At 44.2% G+C, this 26124-nt stretch overlaps 1 protein-coding gene across 2 annotated transcripts in view; it reads left to right on the forward strand.

Annotated features, from left to right (window-relative positions):
* BMPR2 (bone morphogenetic protein receptor type 2) overlaps positions 1 to 26124 on the forward strand; it is a 197104-nt gene that overhangs the window by 127067 nt on the left and 43913 nt on the right. For both annotated transcript variants that reach the window (XM_090044768.1, XM_090044767.1), the window contains 2 exons: positions 17218 to 17328; positions 17856 to 17947. In XM_090044768.1, the coding sequence (XP_089900894.1) occupies positions 17218 to 17328; positions 17856 to 17947 (203 nt within the window). The remainder of the gene's footprint in view (positions 1 to 17217; positions 17329 to 17855; positions 17948 to 26124) is intronic.

Genomic DNA, 26124 nt, shown 5'->3' on the forward strand with positions numbered 1-26124 from the left:
TGCCACCACTCACCACCCCACGTCACCACCTCCCAGGAGCAGCCAGCCAGGCTAGTCCCATCAGGATCGCTGATGCTGCAGCCACAGGAGGCCCCCAGGACCTCAGGTTAGGCTGCTGGGGCCAGCACAGTGCTGGCCTCAGCCTCCCCTGCTGCCCCTGGGGTAACTTGCCACACGCCAAAGCACACATGGCATGGGAATTCCCTGGGGACAAGAAGCTGCAGAGCAAGGTGCGCCACTGCTACTTGTCTCCAGGAAACAAAATGTCTGCACTCATCTAGATGCAACCCATGAGTCAAAACCAATGGAATTTTTTGCCCCCAGTTCAGGACAGATATGTAAGGGAGATAATGGCCCTTAAAAAAGAAGTATTTTACTGCAGGTTCTGTGAGTGTACTAGCAATTAGCAGAACCTTTGATAGCAAGGTTTTTGCACTTTAAACTGATGTTGCTTTTTGAAGATGTGTGGTCCTTAAAGAGATTCGATTTATTTTAAACCTAAGGATTATAAGGCTATGGTAGTTCTCTTTGTATCTTAACATTAAAGTAGGTTTTGATCTTTTTTTCTTTTTATTCAGGGCATTTTCTAAAAAGTAAATGTCATCAACATTTGCATAAGGTGCAACATATATTTGAAAGTCTATTGTAAAAAAACAAAAACAACCAGTAAAAGTGTTGGGGCAGAAAAAACTTTGGTGTTCTGATTAAACTATATCCTATTCTTCAAATAGTGGAACAACTGGAAATGCATTCCAACTTTGTGCTTCATCTAATTCTGCAGACTGGAGTAAACACTGATTGCTTGCTTTTAAGTCTGAGGGAAAAGACATCTGTTTTCAGTTATGAAAGCAAACTGCCTGAAGCTACTAGTTGGTAAAGTTATTTTGGTGTAAAGGATGTCTCACCATCTCCTCCTGAAAAATGGTATCTTTTCTATGCTTTTCCTCTTTCCAGTCCCTATGGCCCCAGTCCTGTTGCAGAGAAGGCAGTGGGAGTTTGCACAAGATTGGGTCATGAAAGCAGTTCTTCCAGGAATAATATTTCTTTCCAAAGATTTGGTATAGCTGTAATATATGGGTATTTGTAAATGCAGTAAAGATTTCAGTTTGGTCCCATACACACGTTTCGACTAGTTTGAAACGCACAGTAATTTGCAGGTATTTCAAATTTGGATCATAACTGCTCAACAGTATTCCTTTTCACCTGTTCCTCCAGTTCATGGAACATCGCCCTTTCTATTTAAATGAGCATCCCTTCTTACTGACAGAAGTCTATTCTTGGTTAATATTGTTAGTTCCCTCAACAGGCTAACTTAACTTGTAAAGTGTAATTTAAGAAGGGTCGGTAACTTCCATCTCTTGGTTACATAGTGTAATTTAAAACTCTCAAAGAAATTAAGAGGTAAACTGACCTGTTTATTTTGTTTATTAAGACTGGTTTTCTAGATGTATCCTTCTTTCTATAGACGTATGCATATTCACCTTTTGACTCTAATATCTGTGGGCGTGGTTTTTTTAATGTGTCCACTTATTTTTGGTACTGTTGCTTTTGGATGATTGCATGGTTTTTCTGAGGTACCAGCCAGCACAACTCCAGCTGGCAATCAAAGTTATAGTTAAAGCACATCTTTAAAAATCTGGCCCAGGACACACAGAGCATTCAACAATGATAACTATGAAAATTTCAGCCCATATAAATGATCTGTGCCTGTGGCTTTAAGACTGCTTGCAAGTAGTTAATTAATGAACTCTGTTCTGTCTCATCATATATATTGGAGGCCAGAGGGAAAGTTTCTCAAATCATGAATTATTGAAAAATCATTAACACTAGTGGCTATATGAACAATCCAGGTTTGTTTAGAGCACCTTCGTATACATGTATATCCCAGGGCTTTAGCTCTTGGTAGCAACAGTGTCATATGAAGATTTTAAGATGCTGGATGGACACTAGTACATGTGAGCTAACTTCTTAGGCTTAGTGAGAAAAGCCACACACACTCAACACACAAGATCTTCAAGTAACTTTACTGATACTTTCTGGGGGGGTGCATTCACACATGCAATTAATGCACCTGAATAAACTCTGGTGCAGTTTGCGCCCAAGACTGCAATACATTGAGCCAGGGCGGCACAGTCCTGGCTGGAAGGGGACCCACGTGGTCAGCCTGCCAGCCCAGAGCTGCTTCTGCCCTGGTTCAGCATGCTGTAGAGGGGCTGGCTGGGGTTCAAGGGTGCTCCAGTGTGGGGCTAGCCAGCAGGGACCCCGCACTGTAGCACCCTCATGTATCAGCCAGCCCTGGTCACTGTGCATATGTACTTTGCAGTGGAGCAAATAACTCAGCTGTAGGATAGTATTTGTGTCGGGCAGTTGTGGCCTACAGTGGAGTCAGTTAGTTTACTCTAGCTTAATAGCATCACAACAGCTAATTAGTCAACTGCAGTAAAGCATGTTATGTAGCTGCCCACTCTGAAATGGAGTTTAGAGCTTAATTATACTCTTTTTAGCCTTATATCTTTGTATTTTGCTTAATGTTTGTTGTTATAAGGTAGTGTAAGCCAGGGAGGCCAGTTGGATCCAAATTGTATAAAATATTTTTTTTAATTATTTTAATTAAAAATAAACATTTTAACTGAAGTGTTTAATCAGGGGACTGGTGCTGGGAATTAAGTCATACAGACTATACTGTTATAAGACAATCAGCCTGAGATTAAAATGTAGGATAAGCACTGAAATACTTTAACTTCTGGAAAAACTGATGATCATAAATTCATTCTTAGAGGACTAGAAGGTTGGCACTATGTCATAAAAGCCCTGCAGGGCCACTGGGAAAAGAATTAATTTTAGGAGTAGCTAAAATTAATTGTACTTGACAGGCCTTTTGCCTACGTGTAGAAGCTGTGACACTGCAGGACTGCAGTCAGTCCTGTGCAGCTGATAGCCATGTTCCACACGTTTCTTAGCTCTGTCTTGCATTATATTTATACTTTGAACTTCGGATTTTACCTAAGTTTGTGATCCCCTCCCCAGTGTCACTGATTGATTGTTTATTAGAAATATAACTACAGTAAGGTGCTGCACCTAGGGAAAGAAAACCAAGCGCACAAATACAGAATGGGAGTAAGTGCCAGTGGTACTGCTCAGAAGAATCTATAGGCTTCAGTGGAGCATAAATTCAACATGAGTCTGCAATATGATGCAGCCACAAAAACAAATGCAGTATTGGGCTTTATTAACAAGAGAATTTTCTGCAAAGCATAGGAGGAAAATATCATTCTATTGAGTAATGATTAAATTATTCTTAGGGCAGCATTTTCTGTCTTCAAGAGGAGATTGGATGAGCACCTTGCTGGGGTCACCTGACCCCAGCTGTCTTTCCTGCTTGGTGCAGGGGGCTGGACCCAATGATCTTCCAAGATTCCTTCCAGCCTTACAATGTATGAATCTCTAAGAAGGTGATTAAAGAAACCGTAAAAAAATATAAAGGCAACACCAATGATGGTAAAGGGGATGGAATACAATGAGGAAAAATTGATAGAACTAGGTGGGCATTTATAGACATGCTCGGGTGGGGGGGGGCTTTAGTTAGAGGCTCTGAGAGCATCATGTGTATCTGTGTCCCTGAGCTGAAAAATGGCACAAGCTTTAGTTAAAGTACCCCTGCTGCCTTTTTTCAGTGCAGGGATCCTGATGTATGTGATGCTGGAGTCTGCTGGAGCACGGTAATTGCCACACTTCAGCAGACTCAGTTAATCAAATCTGCTCCAATGTGCTATAATTACAGAGCATCAGAACAGCCTCCCTGCTCTGTGTATAGGCCCCTGGTTTGTTTAGTCTGAAGAAAAGCAGATTCAGGGGGGACATGTTAGCAGCATTCAAATATTTTTAAGGCTGCCACAAAGAGGAGGAAGAACAACTCTTATTCTTTGCCGCAGAGGGCAGAACGTAAGGCAGTAGGGTTTTTTTGATGCAGCTAATCATATTTGGATTGAATCTAAGAAAAAACCTTCCAACTGTAAGAATAATAATAAATGGTACAAGCTACCTAGAGAGGAAGTGCAATTTCCTTCAATGAAGATTTTCAAGAAGAGGCTGAATACAAATACACATCTGGCTGGATGGTTTCAAAGCACATTGTGTATCCATGCAGGGGGTTTAACTAGGTGATCATCATTAAGGTATCTTCCAACTCTTATGATTTTGTTTCTGTAACCGTTTTGAGATAACTTTATTAACTATATATTATCAAAGACACTGTCATTAGGATAGCATTAAATTTTTGATCCTCTGTGGAGTCCTGTTTATGTTATATTATTTATCCATTTCTTGATCATGCAGGAACTTATATGAAGGTATAACGTTATGTATTATAAATAGTTCCATTTATTTAATGGGCATTACTGGTAGTAGGCAGCCTTCAATCCTTCTGGAGCACAGTGCAAGCACAAGAGGTCACCAGGACCTTCAACTCACATTCCTAGGCAGAAATATGGAGGAGTTGAGGCTGCCCAGACTTGCCAGTGGCTGTAGTTGTATGCAAGTCCAGGAATTAAACCTGGGTCTCCAGGAATTAAACCTACATGGCAAACAAGGATTCTACCACTGAACCACAACAGCGGGTGTCAGTGTTACGGCACACAGTTAAACATGACTAAATACTGTTGGAGAATTGGAGCTAAGCTAGTATTTTTTTTCACTCTGATCCTAAATGTTCATGTTCCTTGTTTGTTTTTTTATCAACAATGCTTTCAGACTGTCAGAAGAATCAGAAAGATGATACTGGCCTGTTGTGTATGTAGTAATATTTTCTTTGCAAACCTAAAGGTTGGGGACTGAAATTTTTGTTCTAAATGAGAGGTAATATTTGGAGTACATTTGGATGGTAAAGATTTTAGAATGGTAAGATCATGGGTTGCACAAGACTGTGAATAAGGTAGCTTATATAATCTTACTGCATATACTCACCCTCCTGTGTATACTTATTGGAACACAATCTTTTTTTTACACTTCTATAGAAGTGTAATATAATGTTATTTATTTACATATTATATATGTTATATATTTACTTCTGTTTTATTTTGTGTATGCAAGACTTCTGACTTGGATACACAATACATAATATAACATATAGGAATCCTATGTTGTCTATTTTATGTATATGTGTAAAGACCTACATAAAAAGAATGTTAAATTTGCAAAGTCAAGCACTCAAAGTTAGAAAAAGCAATATTAGGTTTGCTTTGCAACCTTAATATATCACTCTTATGTGTGTATGCATTATGATACAAGCTTTAATTACTTCATTTTTTTCCCATGGGACTCCCACATGGATTGCAATAATTGAATGAGCAGCTGGTTATCTTTGAATTTCACTCTCATCATTCAGTGTGTGCTTATTCACTACACACTATTAAATTCTGCTCTGAAGCTAGAGATACTACATTTCCTCATGGGCTCAATTGTGTTACTTATTACTACAGTAATTTCTTCACAAACATCAGTGAATTTCCACAACTATTTCCAAAGTTACCCTAAGCATTGTGAGTAAGATGGCATTATAATTTCTGTTTTACAGATGGGGAGCTGAAACTTTAGTGTAAAAAGTATAGACTAATTGTAGATATTGAGATTTAAGAAACATATGGACTGAATTTTTAGCGAAAATGGCATTTCATAGCTTTTGATTCATTCAGTGTTCTTGTTGACTTCTATTGTAGTCGCTGAGTGGTCATCACTTTTTCCAAATCCAGTTTGAAAATTTCAGTGATGATGAGCTAGGACTCCCAAAAGATGAATTTGCAGTGAAAGTCTGAGCATTTTGATCTGAGTAGCTTGTCCAACGTCCTGTGGGAATTCTGGCAGAGGAAGGAATAGAATCCAGTTCTTCATTTAAGAGCCCTTACTATGACAGCGTCTTTCCTCTTTCTGCTGTTCCCTGTCTCATTTATGCTACATCTTCCAGCTTCTATAACAGTCTCATGAATTAAACACACCTGATTCAGTATCTGAGTACCATCCATCTGCTTTATTTCACAGACTTGAATAATCCTGTAATATAGTTTTATGGAATTATCCTGTTTTTTAAAGCAAACTGAAAACATGGATACTCCATATAGACCACACAGTTCATCGGCAGACTTGGAACATTTTAGATTTACGGCACAGACCCTTTCTACTTGAGTCGACAGTAAGTGATAACGGTAGTAACCTGCTGTTCTTTGTGGGCTATTAGAGGAAGATAAGTACATTTTCCCAGTGGCAAAACTTCTATTGTAATTTGCACAGAAAACAACCTAGGAAAAGCACTGTTATGTGCTGCTGCTGCTGCGTATTAGCCCAATTTGAACCCTTAAATAAGATATGAGGCACGTCTACACAAGATATTGCATCGTTACAGTGATGCACTACAGCTATGTAGCTTGTCACTACGGTGATGTAGCTTTGGTGGACAGAAACTGCGACACCAAAGCTACATCATTGTAGTGACAAGCTACCTCAGTGTATTGCTATAATGACGTGGCTGCTAAAAAATAACTGTGTACCATCATTTAATACTTCCTAAAGCAAGAACTAAATGAACAACAGTAACAACTGTACTGTGGGTTGCACATATAGATGTACCCATGGTCTCTTAATCCTTGTGCTTCAGCTTTCCTTTCTACAAAATGGATATAGTTATACAACTGCTGCATGTGGGTTTTGGTGACTAGTTGAAGTTGGTAAAACACTTTAAAGATGCAAAATTTTGCTCTAAAAAGCAGCCAGTGTATTGTATAAGCAGTCCTTTTTTAATAGGACGTATGCAAATATTAAAGTATGAAAAAGCGTAGAAAACATTTTCTTTCATACATTTTTGAGGGCTAACATAAAAAAGCAACTTTTTTCTAAATATACATGTAAATATCTTTATAGATCTCTATGATAAACAGATCGAAATATTTATTTTGCATTGTTATTTTATTAAGACGAAAACCTTAAATTTACCAGTGGAAAAGTTAGTTTGAAGGAAAATATTTGGAGATGCTTCAGGAAAAATCCCATGGTATCATTATTACCATTACTTTTTTAATCCATTTTGTTCCTCTTTTAAGAAAATTAGGTGAGCAGGAAAGATGGTTTCAGTTAGGAAGTTTAAAAAAATATTTTTCAAAAATTGTGGGAGCCTTTGGAAAACAATATAGCAAGAGAGCCTTAGAGAAGGGACAAAAGAGATCTCTAAAAGTGCCCGGAAGGTGTATCAGAAATGTTGGAATCACTTTAAATTACTCATTCATTTTTATAATTGAATAATAGGAGAATTAACATCCTACATCTTAATGCATTATCAAATTATTTTTATACATCTTTGACAGAATTCTCTCTTTGCACAGGCTCTGTTGTACTAGCTTTCATGTAATCTGAACACAAACTTCTTATTGATGATGAAGTCAGCAATGTACTAGAATAGTTTAACTGCTGCTCTATAGCCAAAAGTGGGTGATCACTATTTTTAAAAGGTCATGTAAAAATAGTAACAACTGTTCTTGTTCTGGTGTTTCTCTGAGATGGAAAAATAAATTTCAGAAAAATTTAGAACAGTGACAAGAGGGAACAAGGACACAACTGCCAGGGTGATATCACACCACCAGATGATATTTTATTCAATTTATTTAATTAGCCAGTTTCAATATTTGGCATCTGTGTTTTAAACTTCATCTTACATATGTGTGTGGATTTAGTACTTGGTGAATTCTTCTGTTTTGACAAGTGTGGCAAATTACACACTGTAGGAAGTTAAAAGAATGCTCAGACAGCCAAGTCAAGCACTCAAGCTGGAAAATATCACAAGTTAGGTTTACCTGAGCAATTTTAATTCAGTCCCTTGTATATGTGAAGTATGATGGTCTTTTATTATACAGTCACCAGCTATTTTTACCTGGTTTTGGACCATCTACAGGATTAGCCTCATCTAATCAAACTACGGGAGTAACTGTTAGTTGACACAATCTTTAGCCTCTATGTTGAGCACCCTATTGAACAAAGGGCAACACAGTTAACAGTCTCGCTCAGTGTATTTTGTAAGACACCACTGACATACGAACTCCTAGATTCTGTTCCTGCCCCTGGGATCTGAGCATGGAAGAGCAGTGGATGTAGACACCACAGTGGAGTACATAATTATGCATGTTCATTCTCAAAAGCAGACATGCTTTTGTTATTTTAGAGAACTGGTTTCTATTCTTAACTCTGCCTCAAGTAACCTTTTATTACTCCTGAGTTATCTGAAAAAAATAGTTAACAATAGTTTTCTCCCACTAAGGCTATAATTCCTTAATGGATAATAAAGGTTATGAACTATACAGAACTATTTAACAAGTCAGTAGAAGACCTGGGACTAGAACTCTGTTTCCAGAGTTTTTCGTTCCTTTGAGCTACAGCGTATCTTATTTTCTCTCTTTCTCAGTAAGCATGACAGAAACAAGTAGTGCTTTCAAAGTTTCACCTGAATTATTGCTAAGTGTTTGCTAGAGCTATTCTGGTTGAATTGGAGCACTTTCTAAGACTCCCACAGTTATTTCTGGTCTTTGCATATGCCCCAAGATTGGATGTGGTTTAATGGCCATGATACAGCACTTAGTATCGCTGGTGCCCAGTTTGCATTAAGTGTTCTTTTGTTATATAATAAGAGACCACAGACTCTTCTTTCCTGACGGCAGCATATTTTCTAGTTTTTCCTGTCACTTATGGTTTGTGGTCACTTTTAAACCTTTTTTCTTCCATGTGGTGTAGTGCACAATGCTCTCTACTGAATTATAAAACTAGCCTAATGCATGAGAAATGTTTAAGATTCAGGGCCTAAAGGTCACATGAAATGATCAAGTGGAAATAGACTTACATATCTAAATAATGTTGTGTCTTCTAGGTTCACTAGCTATGTAACTTTCCTCCTGTTAGTTGCACTTGTTGCCTTCCAGTTCAAGCACAAAGCTTGAAGGCATCTTTTAGCTGCCTTTGATCCTCCTTCCACAGTAGTCATAGATGGTGGTTGCTTAAGGATCTAGAAATCGTTTACAAATATTATTACAGCAGTCTTTTACCTTCTAAATAACAATTCTAAGATCAGCCTCCATGAGGGTGCTTCTGTAATTGTGTGATGGCTGGAACTGTTGTTTCTAGGGCTAGTACTATTCAGAATATTTTCCCCACAAACTTCCTTTCTTTTATACACTCTTTTTCAAGGTACCACACTGTGCTGAATCAGTTTCCCACACTTGTCTGTGGAGCTTTAGAGTGACTTGCCATTAAGGTTGAAGCCTTTGCAGGCATATTCATGCCATTTGCATTTACCTTTAAAGAAATACCCAAATATTAATGATTAATTTGAGAAGGAAATTAGAATATTTATTAGGATATAAGAATGTTTAAAGTCAACGCATATCATGACTTGAAGAAAAATATTGGAGCTGAAGGCAGAGAGCGGTAAACCCATAATTGTCTTGACAGTTCAAAAGCAATAAGCCAGTTTTTTGGGTGGCCTTTCATATATATGACTTCTTTTCCAGTTTAGAGATATAATCAGCTAACCCAAAACTTATATTAGCCAGAGGCCCTGAATTTTGTGGGTTTAGTTTGAACTGATTGTCTTCCGCTGTGCAACTTGTTTAGAAGCCATTGGATTAGATGGTATATATCAAATAAATATTCAGGTTGAATTTCCTAATCCAAAGGAAAGATGTTGCTTCTTATATGAACTAGAGCTACAGTGAAGAAGCTGTGGAGGGGAGCTTATGACTCTATAGTTCATATTTGTATTAAAAAATAAAAGGTGCTTATTTATATGTAGTAATTATCTTTAATGAGTTATACAATGTGCCTTGGCACATTTAAATGTTATGGTCATTTATTTGGATACATACGCATTGAAAGAGATTTGTATGAATCACAACATGGAAAAAGTGGAGCTGTATGCAAGTGTCTTTATCATTTTTGTGAATGCTAGTTGTGCGAGTTACCCTGCTCGCTGTGCCAGATTGTGCGAGTTACCCTGCTCGCTGCGCCAGATTGTGTGAGTTCGATGCTGAATTATATAAGGACTGAATTAAGCACAGGCTCAGACCTGGATGTTCAATTTAAAACTTTTATTGTTTCACAAAGTCATAAACTAAAGGAGGTCTGTTGGTTCACGAGGTTCCCAAATAAAGCCCTTGCTCTCTAACCCGGAGGCTAGGTGCGGCTGCCTGATTCACTAGTCTCAGAACTGGTCAACAGCTCATTTAAAAGGAGTCCCTTATCTTTTTTTAGACAAAAGATACAAAACTGTCCCCATGGTGGAAGTGAGGCATCTAACATAACTTTACTATTAGTTATATATGATAACACTTATACATATGCATTTCTAATTTTTACTTCTATTGGTTATTTAGTTAACTTATCGATATTATAATATCAGGTGATATGCTTTGTATTATAATTTTTACGCTTCTTATGTTAATTCTTAATGACCTTTATATTTCTTATGCTAATTCTTAATAACCTTTATGTTTCTTATGTTTTTAGCAGGGTTAAAATGTCAAGGCTTACATAATATGCGGTGGATGAGAATAGGATGGAATTCAACGCAGAAAAGTGCAGGGTACTGCATCTAGGGAGAAGGAACCAGCAACACACCTATAGGCTGGGGAATGCCCTTCTTGTCAACATAGTGGCAGAAAGGGTTCTTGGAGTCATTGTTGATTCCAGGATGAACATGGGCCTCCAATGCAAGGAAGCAGTCAGTAAGGCTAGCCGCACCTTGTCATGCATCTACAGATGCATCACAAGCAGGTCCAGGGCAGTGATTATTCCCTTCTATGTGGCATTGGTCAGGTTACAGTTGGAGTGTTGAGTCCAGTTTTGGGCACTGCACTTCAAGAGGGATGTGGCTAGCATTGAGAGGGTCCAGAGGAGGGTCACCTGCATGTTCCAGGGTCATCAGGCCAGGCCCTACAAAGAGAGGCTAAAGGACCTGAACCTATTCAGCCTCCACAAAAGAAGGCTGAGAGGGGATCTTGCAGCCATTTACAAACTCACCGGGGGGACCAGCAGAAATTGGGTGAGGCTCTGTTCCCTCGGGCACCACCCAGGGTTTCGTAGTTTCTAGGGTCGGAAGGGACCTAGGTAGATCATCTAGTCCAACCCCCTGCCATGGCAGGAAAGAATACTGGGGTCAAACGACCCCAGCAAGATGTTCATCTAACCTCCTCTTAAACACCCCCAGGGTAGGAGCCTGCACCACTTCTCTTGGAAGTTGGTTCCAGACCCTAGCCGCCCTGACTGTGAAGTAGCGCCTCCTGATATCTAACCTAAACCTACCCTCTGCCAGCTTGTGACCGTTATTCCTGGTCACTCCTGGCGGTGCTCGGGGGAACAGTGACTCCCACAATGCCTGCTGATCCCCCCTGACTAGTTTATAACAGGCCACAAGATCCCCCCTCAGCCTTCTCTTTTGGAGGCTGACCAGATTCAGGTCCCGTAGCCTCTCCTCATAGGGCCTGCCCTTGTTGTCCCCGATCATACGAGTGGCCCTCCTCTGGACCCTCTCCATGCTGTCCACATCCCTCTTGAAGTGTGGCGCCCAGAACTGAACGCAGTACTCCAACTGCGGCCTGACCAGTGCCGCATAGAGGGGGAGGATCACCTCTTTGGACCTGCTCGAGATGCATCTGTGGATGCATGCCAAGGTGCGGTTGGCCTTCCTAACTGCTTCCCCACACTGCCGGCCCATGTTCATCTTGGAGTCAGTGATGACCCCCAGATCCTTTTCTGCCTCCGTGCTGACAAGAGGGGAGTTCCCTAACCTGTAGGTATAGTGCCGGTTGTTCCTCCCGAGGTACATCAACTTGCACTTGTCTGTGTTGAAACCCATGCTATTCTCGTCCGCCCACCCTTGTAACCTGTCGAGGTCTGATTGTAGCCTGTTGTATCCTTCCAGTGTGCCCATGTCCCCCCACATCTTAGTGTCATCAGCAAATTTGAACAGGGTTCTTTTTACCCCCTCATCCAAATCACTGATGAAGATGTTGAGCAGTGTGGGCCCGAGGACTGAGCCCTGCGGAACCCCTCTGCCCACGTCCTTCCAGGTTGAGAAGGACCCATCCACTACCACCCTCTGGGTGCAGCCCTCCAGCCAATTGGCGACCCATTTGACTATGTGGGTGTCTATACCACAGCCCCCCAGTTTCTTAATGAGAACGGGGTGAGAGACAGTGTCAAAAGCCTTCTGGAAGTCCAGGAAGACTATATCTACTGCTACCCCTGCATCTAATGATCTGGTGATCTGATTGTAAAAGGCCACCAAAAGGTTGGTCTGACAGGACCTGCCACTGATGAACCTGTGTTGGTTGCCCCTAAGCATGCAGTCCCCTGCTGGCCCCTCCTGGATGTGTGCCAGCATAATTTTCTCGAACAGCTTGCCTAGGATTGAGGTGAGACTAACCGGCCTATAGTTTCCCGGGTCCTCCTTCCTGCCTTTTTTGAAGATGGGGACCACGTTGGCCCTCTTCCAGTCCTCCGGTACCTCACCAGAGCACCATGAGTGCTCGTAAAGCCATGCCAGGGGACTTGCAATGACCTCGGCTGGTTCCTTTAGAACTCTAGGGTGGAGATCATCCGGGCCGGCTGACTTGAATATGTCCAACCCCTCCAGAAGCTCCCTAACTAAATCTTCCCTAACCCTTGGCCCAGGTGTGCCTCCCCCGGGGCCCAGAAGGGAGGTGGCTGTTCTGGTCCCTGCTTACAAAGGCGGAGGCAAAGAATTCGTTAAACATGTTAGCTTTGCCGTCTGGTGTGACGACCAAGTTTCCCAACCCGTCCTGCAAGGGCCCCACGTTACCCGGGACCTTCTTTTCCCCCCCTACGTAGTTAAAAAAGGACTATTTATTGTCCTTAATCTGGGAAGCTAGTCCCAGTTCCATCTCTGTCTTGGCCTTCCTAACTACCCCCCTACATCCCCGAGTGACTACAGAATAGTCCTCCCTGGTGATGACCCCTTCTTTCCATTGAGTGTAAGCCTCCTTTTTAGCAAGGAGACATTCCCGGATGCTTTTGGTGAGCCATGGAGGCTTGTGTGCTCTCCTCCTCCCTTTGATCCTCGTTGGGGTTACCTTCCTTTGGGCTTGGAGGATCGTCTCCTTAAGGAGCGACTACTCTCCTTGGACACCTGGCTCCCCTCCCCTCCGGGACCTCAGCGCTTCTCCAACTATCCTCCTTAGCTCGTTGAAGTTTGCCCTCCTAAAATCTAGGGCCGCTGCCGTACTGCATGGCTTTGCCACCTTGCGCTGAATGGTGAATTCCAGCAGGCGATGATCGCTGTCGCCCAGGTGGTCGAGCACCCGCAGCCCCCTCACCAGGTCATCACCCGTGGCCAGCACTAGGTCCAACAAGGCATCTCCCCTGGTTAGATGGAGGTCCTGCACTCTGGCCAAGAACCTACGTGAGCATTCAGACCTGGCTGACTGTTCTTCCCAGCAGATGTCTGAGAAGTTCAGGTCCCCCATGACTACCACATCCTTAGCCTTCACTACCTCTGTGAGCTGACCCAAGAATTCCTGGTCAAGCTTTTCTCCCTGGTTGTAGTAGACTCCCACCGTTAAGTTTCTTTCCCCTCGACTGCCTTGTACTCTAACCCAAAGCACTTCAGAGTGCCCCTCCCCTGACTCCTTGCTAATTGACGAGGATGTGTATTCCTCCTTAATATAGAGTGCCACGCCCCCACCTCTCTTTCCTATCCTGTCCCTCCTGTACAGCCTATAGCCCTTCACGTTCACCGCCCAATCATGCGTTGCGTCCCATCACGTTTCCGTAATCCCCACTATGTCTGGGCTGGTATCACCCAGCAGGAGGGTGAGTTCCTCCTGCTTTTGTTACCCATACTACAAGCGTTTGTGTAGAGGCATTTGAGGCCTCCTGTGGGTGTGTGTACTGACCCCCTAGTCTGAGCGTTACCCTGGCCCCTATCTCTTACCTGTTTATTCGCTTCACTCATTGGGCTGGGCTGGGCTGTAGTTGTGGGTGCTGTTTGGTCTGGCAGTCTGATGTTTCCTCCACCCTCATCTTCCCCTTCCCCCAACGAGCTTAGTTTAAAGTCTGCTGGAGGAGGTCCGCCAACCTAGAAGAGAACACATGCTTACCTTTAGGGGAAAGGTGGAGCCCATCCCATCCCAGCATGTCTCTCGTTGTGATGTGCCGGTCATGACTGAGGAAGCCAAAGCCCTCCTCAAAGCACCATTCCTGGAGCCTCAGGTTACTAGGAATAACAGGCACAAATTGTTAGAGAGCAGGTTCAGGCTGGACATCAGGAGATATTACCTTACAGTTAGGGCTGCCAGGCTCTGGAATGGGCTCCCAAGTGAAGTGGTACTCTCTCCTTCCTTGGGGGTCTTCAAGAGGAGACTGAACAAGATATTTGGCTGGGGCGATCTGACCCTGGCACTTATTCCTGCCCTGGGCAGGGGGTTGGACCTGATGATCTGTTTAGATCCCTTCCAACCCTCAGCACTATGATACTATGAGAGGACCTTTGGTCTGTTTAAAGCCCTGGTCCCACCTCTAGGCCAGTCAGGGTGCCAGATGGCTCTCTGTAGCCCTGGCCTGCCCCTCATGGTGGGCACAGTTGCCCTTCGGCTCCGGCCTCTTTACATTGACCAGTCAAGGAATCAGAGATTTAGCCTAGCATCTGCTGCCCTCCACGGACAACAAAGGTCCCCTTCTGGGCCCCACCATACAGCTCTCTTCCCCAGGGCTTGCTTAGAGCCCCCCAAAGATCTTAATGGAACAGCTCCTCTCTCCACTGGGCTCACCTGAGCCCTGGGCCTCACCCCTGCCAGCTCTACTCAGGGGCTTCCCTGGCCCCTATGTAGGCCTACAAGCTGGTAGCCCCCATGCCTAGGTTTGGCCTTGCTCTAACTAGGCCCAAGCCTTCTCTCTAGGGCTTGGGATCTCACTGGGCCCCTAGGAAACTTCTACCATCTCCATTGTTCTTCCCTTACCTCCAAGGTTTTCCATGAGCAGCAGCTCAGCTGGGTGTTGTTGTTCCTTCAGCTGAGTGTCTGGATCTAAAATGGCTGCCTCATCAGGGCTGGCCCGCACCTGCTAGGTGCCTGCTCTCTGCCTTAAAGTGGCAGATACAAAAGGTACTCTGTCACAAATTTCAATGTAGATGAGTGCAAACTGATGCATATTGGCAAAAATAACCCAAACTATACCTACACCATGATGGGCTCTAAATTAGGTGTTACCACACAGAAGAGAGACCTGGGACTCATGGACTGTTTGCTAAAAGCATCAGCTTAGTGCTTGGCAGCTATCAAAAAGGCAAACAAAATGTTAAGGACGATTAAAAGAAGAGAAGTGCAAACAAAACAAAGTATCATTATGCCCCTTTATAAATCCGTAGTGTATCCACACCTTGAATGCTGTGCCCAACTTTGGTCCCCACAAATCCCAAAGGGTAAGGATACAGAAAAATGAAGGAAGGTACAGAGAAGGGCATCAAGGATAATTAGTGGTATGGAAGGGCTTTCTTATGAGAAGAGACAAAAGAGACTAGGCCTATTCAGTTTAGAAAAGAGCTGCTTAAGGGAGGGACGTGATAAGGATTTACAAAACAATAAATGGTAAAGAGAAACTAAATAGGGATTTATTATTTACAATTTCACAATACAAGAACTAGAGATCATAAAATGAAATTAGAAGGTAGTAAATTTAAAACTAGCAAAGTCCGTTTTCACACAGTGTGTAATTAAAGTGTGGTATTCATACCACAAGACGTTGTGGAAGCTGACAGTTTAACCAGATTCAAAAAGGGATTGGACAAATTCTTGGGTACATCAGTAGCTATTGAACATGGGATTTAGGATTACAGCCTCTGAATCAGAATAGTCTAGACCTTAAATGCTGGAGGCTGCGTGTTGGAGAACAACAGGGCAAAAACTCCTGGTCATATCCTGTTCATTCTTCCTTTCAGCATCCACTCTCTCAAGATGGACCGGACCTATGGTTGGTCGCAATGAAATTTCAGTTTTTATGTTTGTAGACCTTTACCTAAAATATATTCCAAGTCTAGGCTTCAAATGCATTTTAAAAACATGCTTTTAACAGGTGTCATCCATGATTTCTAAAATAAAGAAGGAATCATTTTAACTGGAGCTACACATGCAACAAGTTTAAACACCGATCTCACAGTTGGATTAAGGCCAATGTATGTGAGGTCTTGTAATACCACATTCCAATGATTCTGACACAAGAAGAATATTTGTGGTAATACACTTTTTGTGTTAAAAATGCTGGATTGGGATTTGTCTGGAAAAATCAAGACTGTAAACGCATACTCAAGAAGCACCAAGGTGAAGCATTTGAGCTAATAAAAAGTCAGTTTAACTTTTCCCCTGCTGAAAAATCCTTTAATCTAAACTGAAACATTTTTTCAAATTCAATAAAATTCCAATACTTTTATAACTTTAATGACTCAAGATACTTTATTTCATTTTATTTAGAATTTTTGCCATTTTGTGTTAAGTTTTTCTGCAGAGAGAAGGCAGAGACAGTTCTCCCCCCTTTCTCTTAATTATGCAAAAAAGATTGAGTTGAAATGGGTCAAAACATTTTGTTTGGACATTTTGGACACAAAATGGGAAAATAACTAAACTTTTTTAGAATTTTGGACACAGTTTCAAATGCATCAACTCTTTTTGTTTTGACGTTTCAAAATGAAATACATTTTCAACAAGAAGCTTTCTTGGAATTTCTGTTCTGCCCCAAATATTCAAAACTTATTTATCCCTGTTCACAACAAGCTCTGTTAAAAATACCAACTACAAAACGGGGCTAGTTAACCTGCGTGGTTGTGCTGTATCTCGCCATATGGAAGATTAGGATTCAGTTTTTACTTGAGTTTTCCCTCTTTCCAAACTGGCAGAAAATAGACTTGGAAAATGGGCAGAGATAGGGCATTCAGCTGTGTTTGAGCTAATCTCATTTTTTAATTAGATGGCTAAAAATTAATTATGGACATAATATTTACCGAATATGATTTCTCATTCATATAATGTGTAGTATGGTTCTATTTTCTTCTAATGTACAAATAATATATGTGCATATGCAGATGAAAGTGTGTATATACGCACGCGCGCGCACACACACACACACACACACACACACACGCTATTAATAAAGATAACAAAGATTCTTTATCTTCTCTTTCAGATCCATCTCATTCTTTTCACCGAGATGAGACTATAGTTATTGCTTTGGCATCAGTATCTGTATTAGCTGTTTTGATTGCTGCTCTCTTCTTTGGATACAGGATGCTTGCAGGTAGTATTTCATGAGCTTTCTCTTTTTTCCATATTGTTCTTTTGACTTTCGCACAGTGATTTTTTTTTTTTTTCTTTCTCCCCCCTATTGCCGTTTTGTGTATAATGTTCCCCACTTTCTTCAGTCAGGCATTTTGGGGTAATTCCAGGTCATTGTACATACACCAGTTTTTATGAGGAATCCTTTGTGTTTGTATTCTGGGATCCATTTTTTTTCCATAAAACCTCAGCTCAATGGGATGGGTGAAAGTCTAGTTACAAGCCTTCTGTGAGGACAGTTGCAATGGCATTTTGTGGACATACGAAGAAATAGTTGTGCAGCAAATAATCGTTACTTTCCTAACAATGTAGTCTTCTCACCTGAATTTTACTAATGCTGGAGAGGAGGATTTGCAAGACAACTCTTGAACTGGAATATTCTTCACCACAATGTATAGTGTTGCTGACAACATAGCTCTTTAAACTTTTGCATTTGTAATATGGCCCGATACCTTAACTATCAGAACTTGTGATTCATATTATCTATAGGGGACCATAAACAAGGTCTGCACAGTATGAACATGATGGAAGCAGCAGCATCAGAACCTTCACTTGACCTGGATAATCTCAAATTGTTGGAGGTAGGTTTGACACTTGGGATTTCTATATCTTTTCCTTATATGCTGACTGGAGATCACATCACTTTTCGGACATTGTGGGTGTAGCTACATGTGCGCTCTGTTGTGGAGTAGACCAATAAGCTCCTTGATGAAGCATTATAGTCTACACGTGTGTCAGTATTAGGGCACAGTAAACCAGTGAACTCCACCGTAGGATAGTACTGTCAGGGGTGGTACTGTCTCATGGCAGAATACTGTGCTGAAATGCATGTGTAGATGCTACTGTGGGTGTACATTATACCCATTCAGCTCAACCAGCTGGGGATCTGCTCTACCCCAGCTCAAATTGCTGCTGTCCTGGGTGCATGTGTAGACACTGCACCTGGGAGCAGTTAACTCCAGCTTGAACTGCTCCAGAGTTTATTGCATCACATTAATTGCACGTGTAGATGCACTCAACAAGTTTATTTTTACATTTTTGTATTGTTATAGTTATGTTTCTTTTTCACGGCAATTAAAACCATAAACGGAACAACTAAAAGGTGTTCTTACTTGTTCTATACTAGCAACCAAAGATATTATTTTGTCTTCTCTTTGCATGCTGGTTTCACTGATTAACCAAAGCATGCTCAGGTGTGAGAAGAGCACTATTTTGTATTACATTTCGGTGTCACATAAAAGGGGTCAACGTAGATGACCATGTTAAAAGTGTTTAAAATATCCTACTGTAATAATTTGAAACGGTGTAGTAATACTACTGCAGATTTTCTATGGATTAAATAGTATTCTTTAATAATAGTGTATGCATGTATTCTTAGCCTCCTCAACATCATCTTTCACAGTGGGGCATTCCATATCTCCATGGCAACTAGAGGCAAACTAGAACTCATCCTTGGAAGGATCTCTGCAGAACGCCCTACCTCCAAGCAGCACAGTGGCAGACTTCGAGTCTCCCTTTGCAGCAAAGCTTTCACTGGATTTTTACAAGCTTTTAACTAAATGTGTTGCATTCGCTTCAATGGCACTGATTGTTTTTCTCAAAATGACTAAACTTACAAATGAGGAGGGGGTGATTTTGGGGAACATGTGAAGGACATCTCCTACATTGTTCCCTACATTGCCCTTCAAAAATGGCAGACAGCAGGCTGCAGAAGCTCTACTCCGAGAAGAGCATAAGCAAAGCCTGTGCTGAGATATGCAGCAAGTGTCAGGTCAACTGATTCTTGCTGGCATTTGAGTGAGGTGAACTGTTCATAGATTCATAGATGCTAGGGTCGGAAGGGACCTCAATAGATCATCGAGTCCGACCCCCTGCATAAGCAGGAAAGAGTGCTGGGCCTACATTACCCCAGCTAGATACACATCCAACCTTCTCTTGAATACCCCCAGGGTAGGGGAGAGCACCACCTCCCTTGGGAGCCCGTTCCAGACCTTGGCCACTCGAACTGTGAAGAAGTTCCTCCTAATATCCAATCTAAATCTGCTCTCTTCTAGCTTGTGGCCATTATTTCTTGTAACCCCCGGGGGCGCCTTCGTGAATAAATACTCACCAATTCCCTTCTGTGCCCCCCTGACGAACTTATAGGCAGCCACCAGGTTGCCTCTCAACCTTCTCTTGCGGAGGCTGAAAAGGTCCAGTTTCTCTAATCTCTCCTCGTAGGGCTTGGCCTGCAGGCCCTTAACCATACGAGTGGCCCTTCTCTGGACCCTCTCCAGGTTATCCGCATCCTTCTTGAAGTGCGGCGCCCAGAATTGCACGCAGTACTCCAGCTGCGGTCTGACCAGCGCCCGATAGAGGGGAAGTATCACCTCCTTGGACCTATTTGTCATGCATCTGCTGATGCACGATAAAGTGCCATTGGCTTTTCTGATGGTTTCGTCACACTGCCGACTCATGTTCATCTTGGAGTCCGCTAGGACTCCAAGATCCCTTTCCACTTCCGTGCCACCCAGCAGGTCATTTCCTAGGCTGTAGGTGTGCTGGACATTTTTCCTCCGTAGATGCAGCACTTTGCATTTCTCCTTGTTGAACTGCATTCTGTTATAGTATCATAGTATCATAATATCATAGTAGCTAGAGTCGGAAGGGACCTAGGTAGATCATCTAGTCCGACCCCCCTGCCTTGGCAGGAAAGAGCACCGGGGTCAGATGACCCCGGCAAGGTGCTTATCTAACTTCCTTTTAAAAATCCCCAGGCTAGGAGCCTGCACCACTTCCCCTGGAAGCCGGTTCCAGGCCCTAGCCGCCCTGACTGTGAAGTAGCGCCTCCTAATATCTAATCTAAACTTACCCTCCGCCAGCTTGTGACCGTTATTCCTGGTCACTCCTGGCAGCGCACGGGGGAACAGGGACTCCCCCAATACCCGCTGATCCCCCCTGACCAGTTTGTAGCAGGCCACAAGGTCCCCCCTTAACCTTCTCTTGTGGAGGCTAAACAGGTTCAGGTCCCGTAGCCTCTCCTCATAAGGCCTGCCCTGCTGACCCCTGATCATACGAGTGGCCCTCCTCTGAACTCTTTCCATATCGTCCACGTCCCTCTTGAAGTGTGGCGCCCAGAACTGGACGCAGTACTCCAGCTGCGGCCTGACCAGTGCCGCATAGAGGGGGAGGATCACCTCCCTGGACCTGCTCGAGATGCATCTGTGGATGCATGACAGGGTACGGTTGGCCTTCTTGACTGCCTCCCCACACTGCCGGCCCATGTTCATCGTGGAGTCAATGACGACTCCAAGATCCTTTTCCGTTTCCGTGCTGGCAAGAGGGGAGTTCCCCAACCTGTAAGTGTGGTGCCGGTTCTTCCTCCCCATGTGCAACACCTTGCACTTATCAGTGTTAAACCCCATCCTATTCTCATCCGCCCACCGTTGCAACCTGTCAAGGTCAGCTTGTAGCCTATTGCACCCTTCTAGTGCACCCACATCCCCCCACATCTTAGTGTCATCAGCAAACTTGAACAGGGTGCTTTCTACCCCCTCGTCCAAGTCACTGATGAAGATGTTGAACAGTGCGGGCCCGCGGACCGAGCCCTGCGGAACCCCACTGCCCACGTCCTTCCAGGTTGAGAAGAACCCATCCACTACCACCCTCTGGGTGCGGCCCTCCAACCAGTTGGCGACCCATTTGACCGTGTGGGCATCGACACCACAGTCTCCCAGCTTTTTGATGAGGACAGGGTGAGAGACAGTGTCGAAAGCCTTCCGGAAGTCCAGAAAGACTACATCCACAGCAACCCCTGCGTCTAATGATTTGGTGACCTGATCGTAAAAGGCCACCAGGTTGGTCTGACAAGACCTGCCACTGATGAACCCGTGTTGGTTGCCCCTGAGCATGCATTCCCCCGCAAGGCCCTCCTGGATGTGTGCCAGGATAATTTTTTCAAAGAGCTTACCCGGGATTGAGGTAAGACTAACTGGCCTGTAATTTCCCGGGTCCTCTTTTTTTCCCTTTTTGAAGATAGGGACCACATTGGCCCTCTTCCAGTCCTCCGGCACCTCACCAGAGCACCACGAGTGCTCATAGAGCCGCGCCAGGGGTCCCGCAATGACCTCGGCCAGTTCCTGTAGAACCCTAGGGTGAAGATCGTCCGGACCAGCAGACTTGAACACGTCCAGCCTCTCCAGAAGTACCCTAACTAACTCCTCGCTAACCCCTGGCCCAGGCGTGTCTCTCCCGGGGCCTGAGGGGGGCCCAGCAGGGAGGTGGCTGAACTGGTCCCTACTTAGGAAGACAGAGGCAAAGAAATCGTTAAATATGTTAGCTTTGTCATCTGGCGTGATGACTAAGTTGCCCATCGTGTCCTGCAGGGGCCCCACATTACCCGGGACCCTCTTTTTACCCCCTATGTATTTGAAGAAGGACTTCTTATTGTCCCCAATCCGGGAAGCTAGTCCTATCTCCGTCTCTGCCTTGGCCCTCCTGACTGCCCCCCTACATCCTCGGGCGACTGTAACATAGTCCTTCTTGGTGATGACCCCATCTCTCCATTGGGTGTATGCCTCCCTTTTAGCAAGGAGACATTCCCGGATGCTCTTAGTGAGCCATGGGGGTTTATGTGCCCTCCTGCTCCCTTTGACCCTTGTTGGGATTACCTCCCTTTGGGCATGGAGGATCGTCTCCTTAAGGAGCAACCACTCCCCTTCAACATCTGATTCCCTTCCCCTCTGGGTCCTCAGCGCTTCCCCAACGATCCTCCTTAGCTTGTTGAAGTCAGCCCTCCTAAAGTCTAGGGCTGTTGCCTTGCTGCAGCCCTTTGCCACCTTACGCTGGATGGTGAATTCCAGCAAGCGATGATCACTGTCTCCCAGGTGGCCCATCACCCGCAGCCCCCTCACCAGGTCATCACCCGTGGCCAGCACCAGGTCCAACAAGGCGTCTCCCCTGGTGGGACTGTGCACCTCCTGGGTTAGATGGAGGTCCTGCACTCTGGCTAAGAACCGACGTGAGCGATCAGACTTGGCTGACTGCTCCTCCCAGCAGATGTCTGGGAAGTTCAGGTCCCCCATGATGACCACATCCTTAGCCCTCACTGCCTCTGTGAGCTGACCTAAGAATTCCTGGTCGAGCTCTTCTCCCTGGTTGGGAGGTCTATAGTAGACTCCCACCGTTAAGTCTCTCTCCCCTGGACTGCCTTTTACTCTAACCCAGAGCACCTCAGAGTGCCCCCCCTCTACCCCCTTGCTGATTAACGAGGAAGTATATTCCTCCTTGATGTAGAGTGCTACTCCTCCACCTTTCCTTCCTATCCTGTCCCTCCTGTATAGCCTATAGCCCTTGACACTCACCACCCAGTCATGCGATGAGTCCCACCACGTTTCTGTGATCCCTACTATGTCAGGGCTGGTGACAGCTAGGAGGAGGGCAAGTTCCTCCTGCTTCTTCCCCATACTTCGAGCATTCGTGTAGAGGCATTTGAGGCCTCCAACGGTTGTGCCCACTGACCCCCTAGTCTCAGCAATGCCCCGTCCCCCATCACTTACCTGTTTCTCCCTTTTGACCATTGGTCTGGGCTCGCTGGCTGTTGCTGGGCCTGGTAGTTCATTGTCTCCTCCGCCCTCATCTTCCCCCTCCCCTGACGAGCCTAGTTTTCTGTTGTTTTCTGCCCACTTGTCTAACCTGTCCAGGTCTGCTTGCAGCTGTTCCCTGCCCTCCGGCGTGTCCACTTCACCCCATAGCTTAGTGTCATCTGCAAACTTGGACAGAGTACATTTCACCCCCTCGTCCAAGTCGCTGATGAAGACATTAAAGAGTATCGGTCCAAGCACCGAGCCCTGCGGGACCCCACTGCCCACACTCTTCCAGGTCGAAACCAACCCATCCACCACAACTCTCTGGGTGCGACCCTCCAGCCAATTCTCCACCCACCGGACTGTGCAGTAATCCAAGTCACAGCCCCTTTAACTTGTTCACCAGTATGGGGTGGGATACTGTATCAAAGGCCTTCCTGAAGTCCAAGTATACGACATCCACCCCTCCTCCTGCGTCGAGGCGTTTTGTGACCTGGTCATAAAAAGAGACTAGATTGGTCAGGCACGATCTACCTGTCACGAGAGAGTTCACAGATTTCATAGAGAAGTTGGGCTGGAAGGGACCTCCACTGGTCATCTAGTCCAACATGCTGCCTTAGTTAGGATCAGTTGCAAAGTATTTCCATTCCGACAAGCTGTTTTTAGCTGTGAGGTCACGGTCACCATGAAATATGCTGGCTTCTATAAACCATTTGTCATCGGTGGCTTTGGCTCAGTCCTTATTCTGTACACTCAGCCCACACTTAGCCTGGACTCAATGATGGGGGGCGCTGATTCAGATACTGTTCCTTGAGTGATAGATTGACTTTCTTTCCCCCTTCAGTCTCTGAGGATGATACAGGAGAGGGCATTAAGCAGCCATTATCTTCTTCCCAAGAGCTTGCCTGCAGATTGTCCTTTCATTCTCCCTCCATAATTGACTCTTCCTCCTTCCTGGGTCCCTCTCCTGTTCTCTCAGGAGTTTGGCCCACAGATGAAGAATGACATTACTCAAAATCAGACTTAAAAGGGCAGTACAACCTTTTAAAACCTTTCACTCAGAAGTCTCATTTTTAGATCATCTAATGTGAAAAGGAAATTTTTAAAGCTGAGTCTTTAAGTGAAACCTTAGAGTCTCAGCTAAGCTTCCCAAAATTAAGTGCAACTGGGATCTACCTTCACACGTACTTATTTCCAGAAAATGAAAAAAAAATCTGAAAATTGGAAGAATCTTATGATTAAGGCGGAGTGGGAATTCCTTAACAAGGCCTTTTTTAGCTGAGAACTAAAAAGATCTTCATTTCTCCTCGTTAGGAGAGAGAAGCCTTTACTTCATTAGTAAAGACTACCACCTGAGGGAGTAGTAGTCCTGTATAGCCCTCAAGAGTATAAGGTATCACTCACCTAACTTGCATAAGCAGCCACAGTCCTAAGGATATTGGCTTGTGTCTGCTTGTTATGTGGCTTGTATACTCGATTGAAAGTCCAGTCTCAGTGTGCAGGAGAAAAATCTATTTTGGTGGTCTCCAACCTTTTTAAGTAGGAGATCACCTTTGGCATTTAAAAGCAACCCAAGATCTACTGTGTGCTGCCACCCTCCCTCCCTCCCCCTCCACTGAGCAGGTAAGTCTGTGGGGAGGGGGAAGGAGAGGCAGATCAAGGCAGAGGGAGAATTAGATTATTTGGTGGCATGCCTCCCCAGGAGGGAAGTCCTACCTGGCCAGGGCCCCACTCAACTTATCCATGCTTCTGCCTCTGCAGCACTGCCCCCCCACCGTGGGGGCCTTGATCTAGCCCCTGCCACTTCCCTCCCCCACGGACTGACCTGCTGAACTGGGGCGTGCACATGCATGCACATGGGCACTCAACCCCCCACCCCAGCCTCAGATCTACTCCAAGAGGCTCCAAGATTTACCGGTGGATCAAGATCCACTGGTTGGTGACCACTGATGTATTTTAAACTAGATTTCTCTAGAAGCTTTTTTCAGAACTTGATGTTTCACCTGACACTTGCTATGCATTCAGGACTCCCAAAAGTGTATCACTGGGCAATTGGAAATCTGTTTGAAGAAGTGGGGTATCTGATATCTATCTAAATATTTTGTAAGTTCTTTGTGGAGCATAGACACAAAACAGGCATTGAAACAGTGGACCAGCAGATAACTGGCTCCTTCTGGTCAGAGAGTCTTCTTAGTCATGTTCACTCTCTCATGTCCAGCAGATGATTTTTCAGAAACATGTATATAGCTAGTAATAAGGCAAACAGCCTCCAGCATTATCTAAGGTGTAGCCCTGTCCATGTTCTAGTCCAAGCCTTTTCCCTTTTTTGTTAGGATTCTACAACAAGAAGCAAAGTTTGTTGCCTGGCTCAGCAAGACACACTTGGGATGGAAACAGATGTTGCCTTTTGTCACCTTTGTGCCACTATAAAAGTTTTTATGGTGGCACAAAGGCCAAGCAAATGGACATCCATATCCCTTGTTGTGCAACAGATGCCTAAAATCTGTGGCTGCAACAAAAGTAGTATTAATTTGTGCCACTTAATTATGGCGGTTGTGGCGAGAAAGTGCAGGCAGCCCAGAGCTGCCAACACTCTTCCGCTGTCCTTGGCAGGTGCTCTGATCCTGCTCACCCCAGGAGTGCCTGCCTGGCTTTTCCTGCTTACAGAGATGTACCTCAGCAGTTCCTGAGGGTGCGTCTCTATAAGCCGGGAAAGTCAAGCAGGCATTCCCAGGGCTTCAGGGGCCCATTCCTGTGTGGGAATTCCCAGGGCACATTAGATCAGGCCCTTCAAGTCCTGGGAGAACATGCTGCCATTTTCCTGCAGCATTAACAGCTGCAACAATGGGCAGTGTGTGTTTTCACTTAATGAAACTGATCCGCTGTGCTGGACATATCCCAACACAGCTGACCTAGTTCATTGGGCAATGTGTATTTGTAGCCTTAGAGCCAAGCAAGTGCAATCCAAGTCAGCCTTACAGTGCATCGAAAGGAGGATGGAAGCCTATAAATGATCTTGCTAGCCTCCAAGTCAGCTTGGAAAAACAAAGGTGTATATGGAGATGCACTTTACAGCCGAACTGGATCAGATGCATAAGTTGTTGTGTGAAAGCACTGACTTCATCAGTTACATTTAAAGCCTCAGGTACAATTGATCTTGTTATTACATACCCTGAAAAGAAAAGTGATTTTGT

Source organism: Crocodylus siamensis, chromosome 4 (assembly GCF_052110815.1).
Source record: "Crocodylus siamensis isolate JL-2025a chromosome 4, ASM5211081v1, whole genome shotgun sequence".
Lineage (NCBI taxonomy): Eukaryota > Metazoa > Chordata > Crocodylia > Crocodylidae > Crocodylus > Crocodylus siamensis.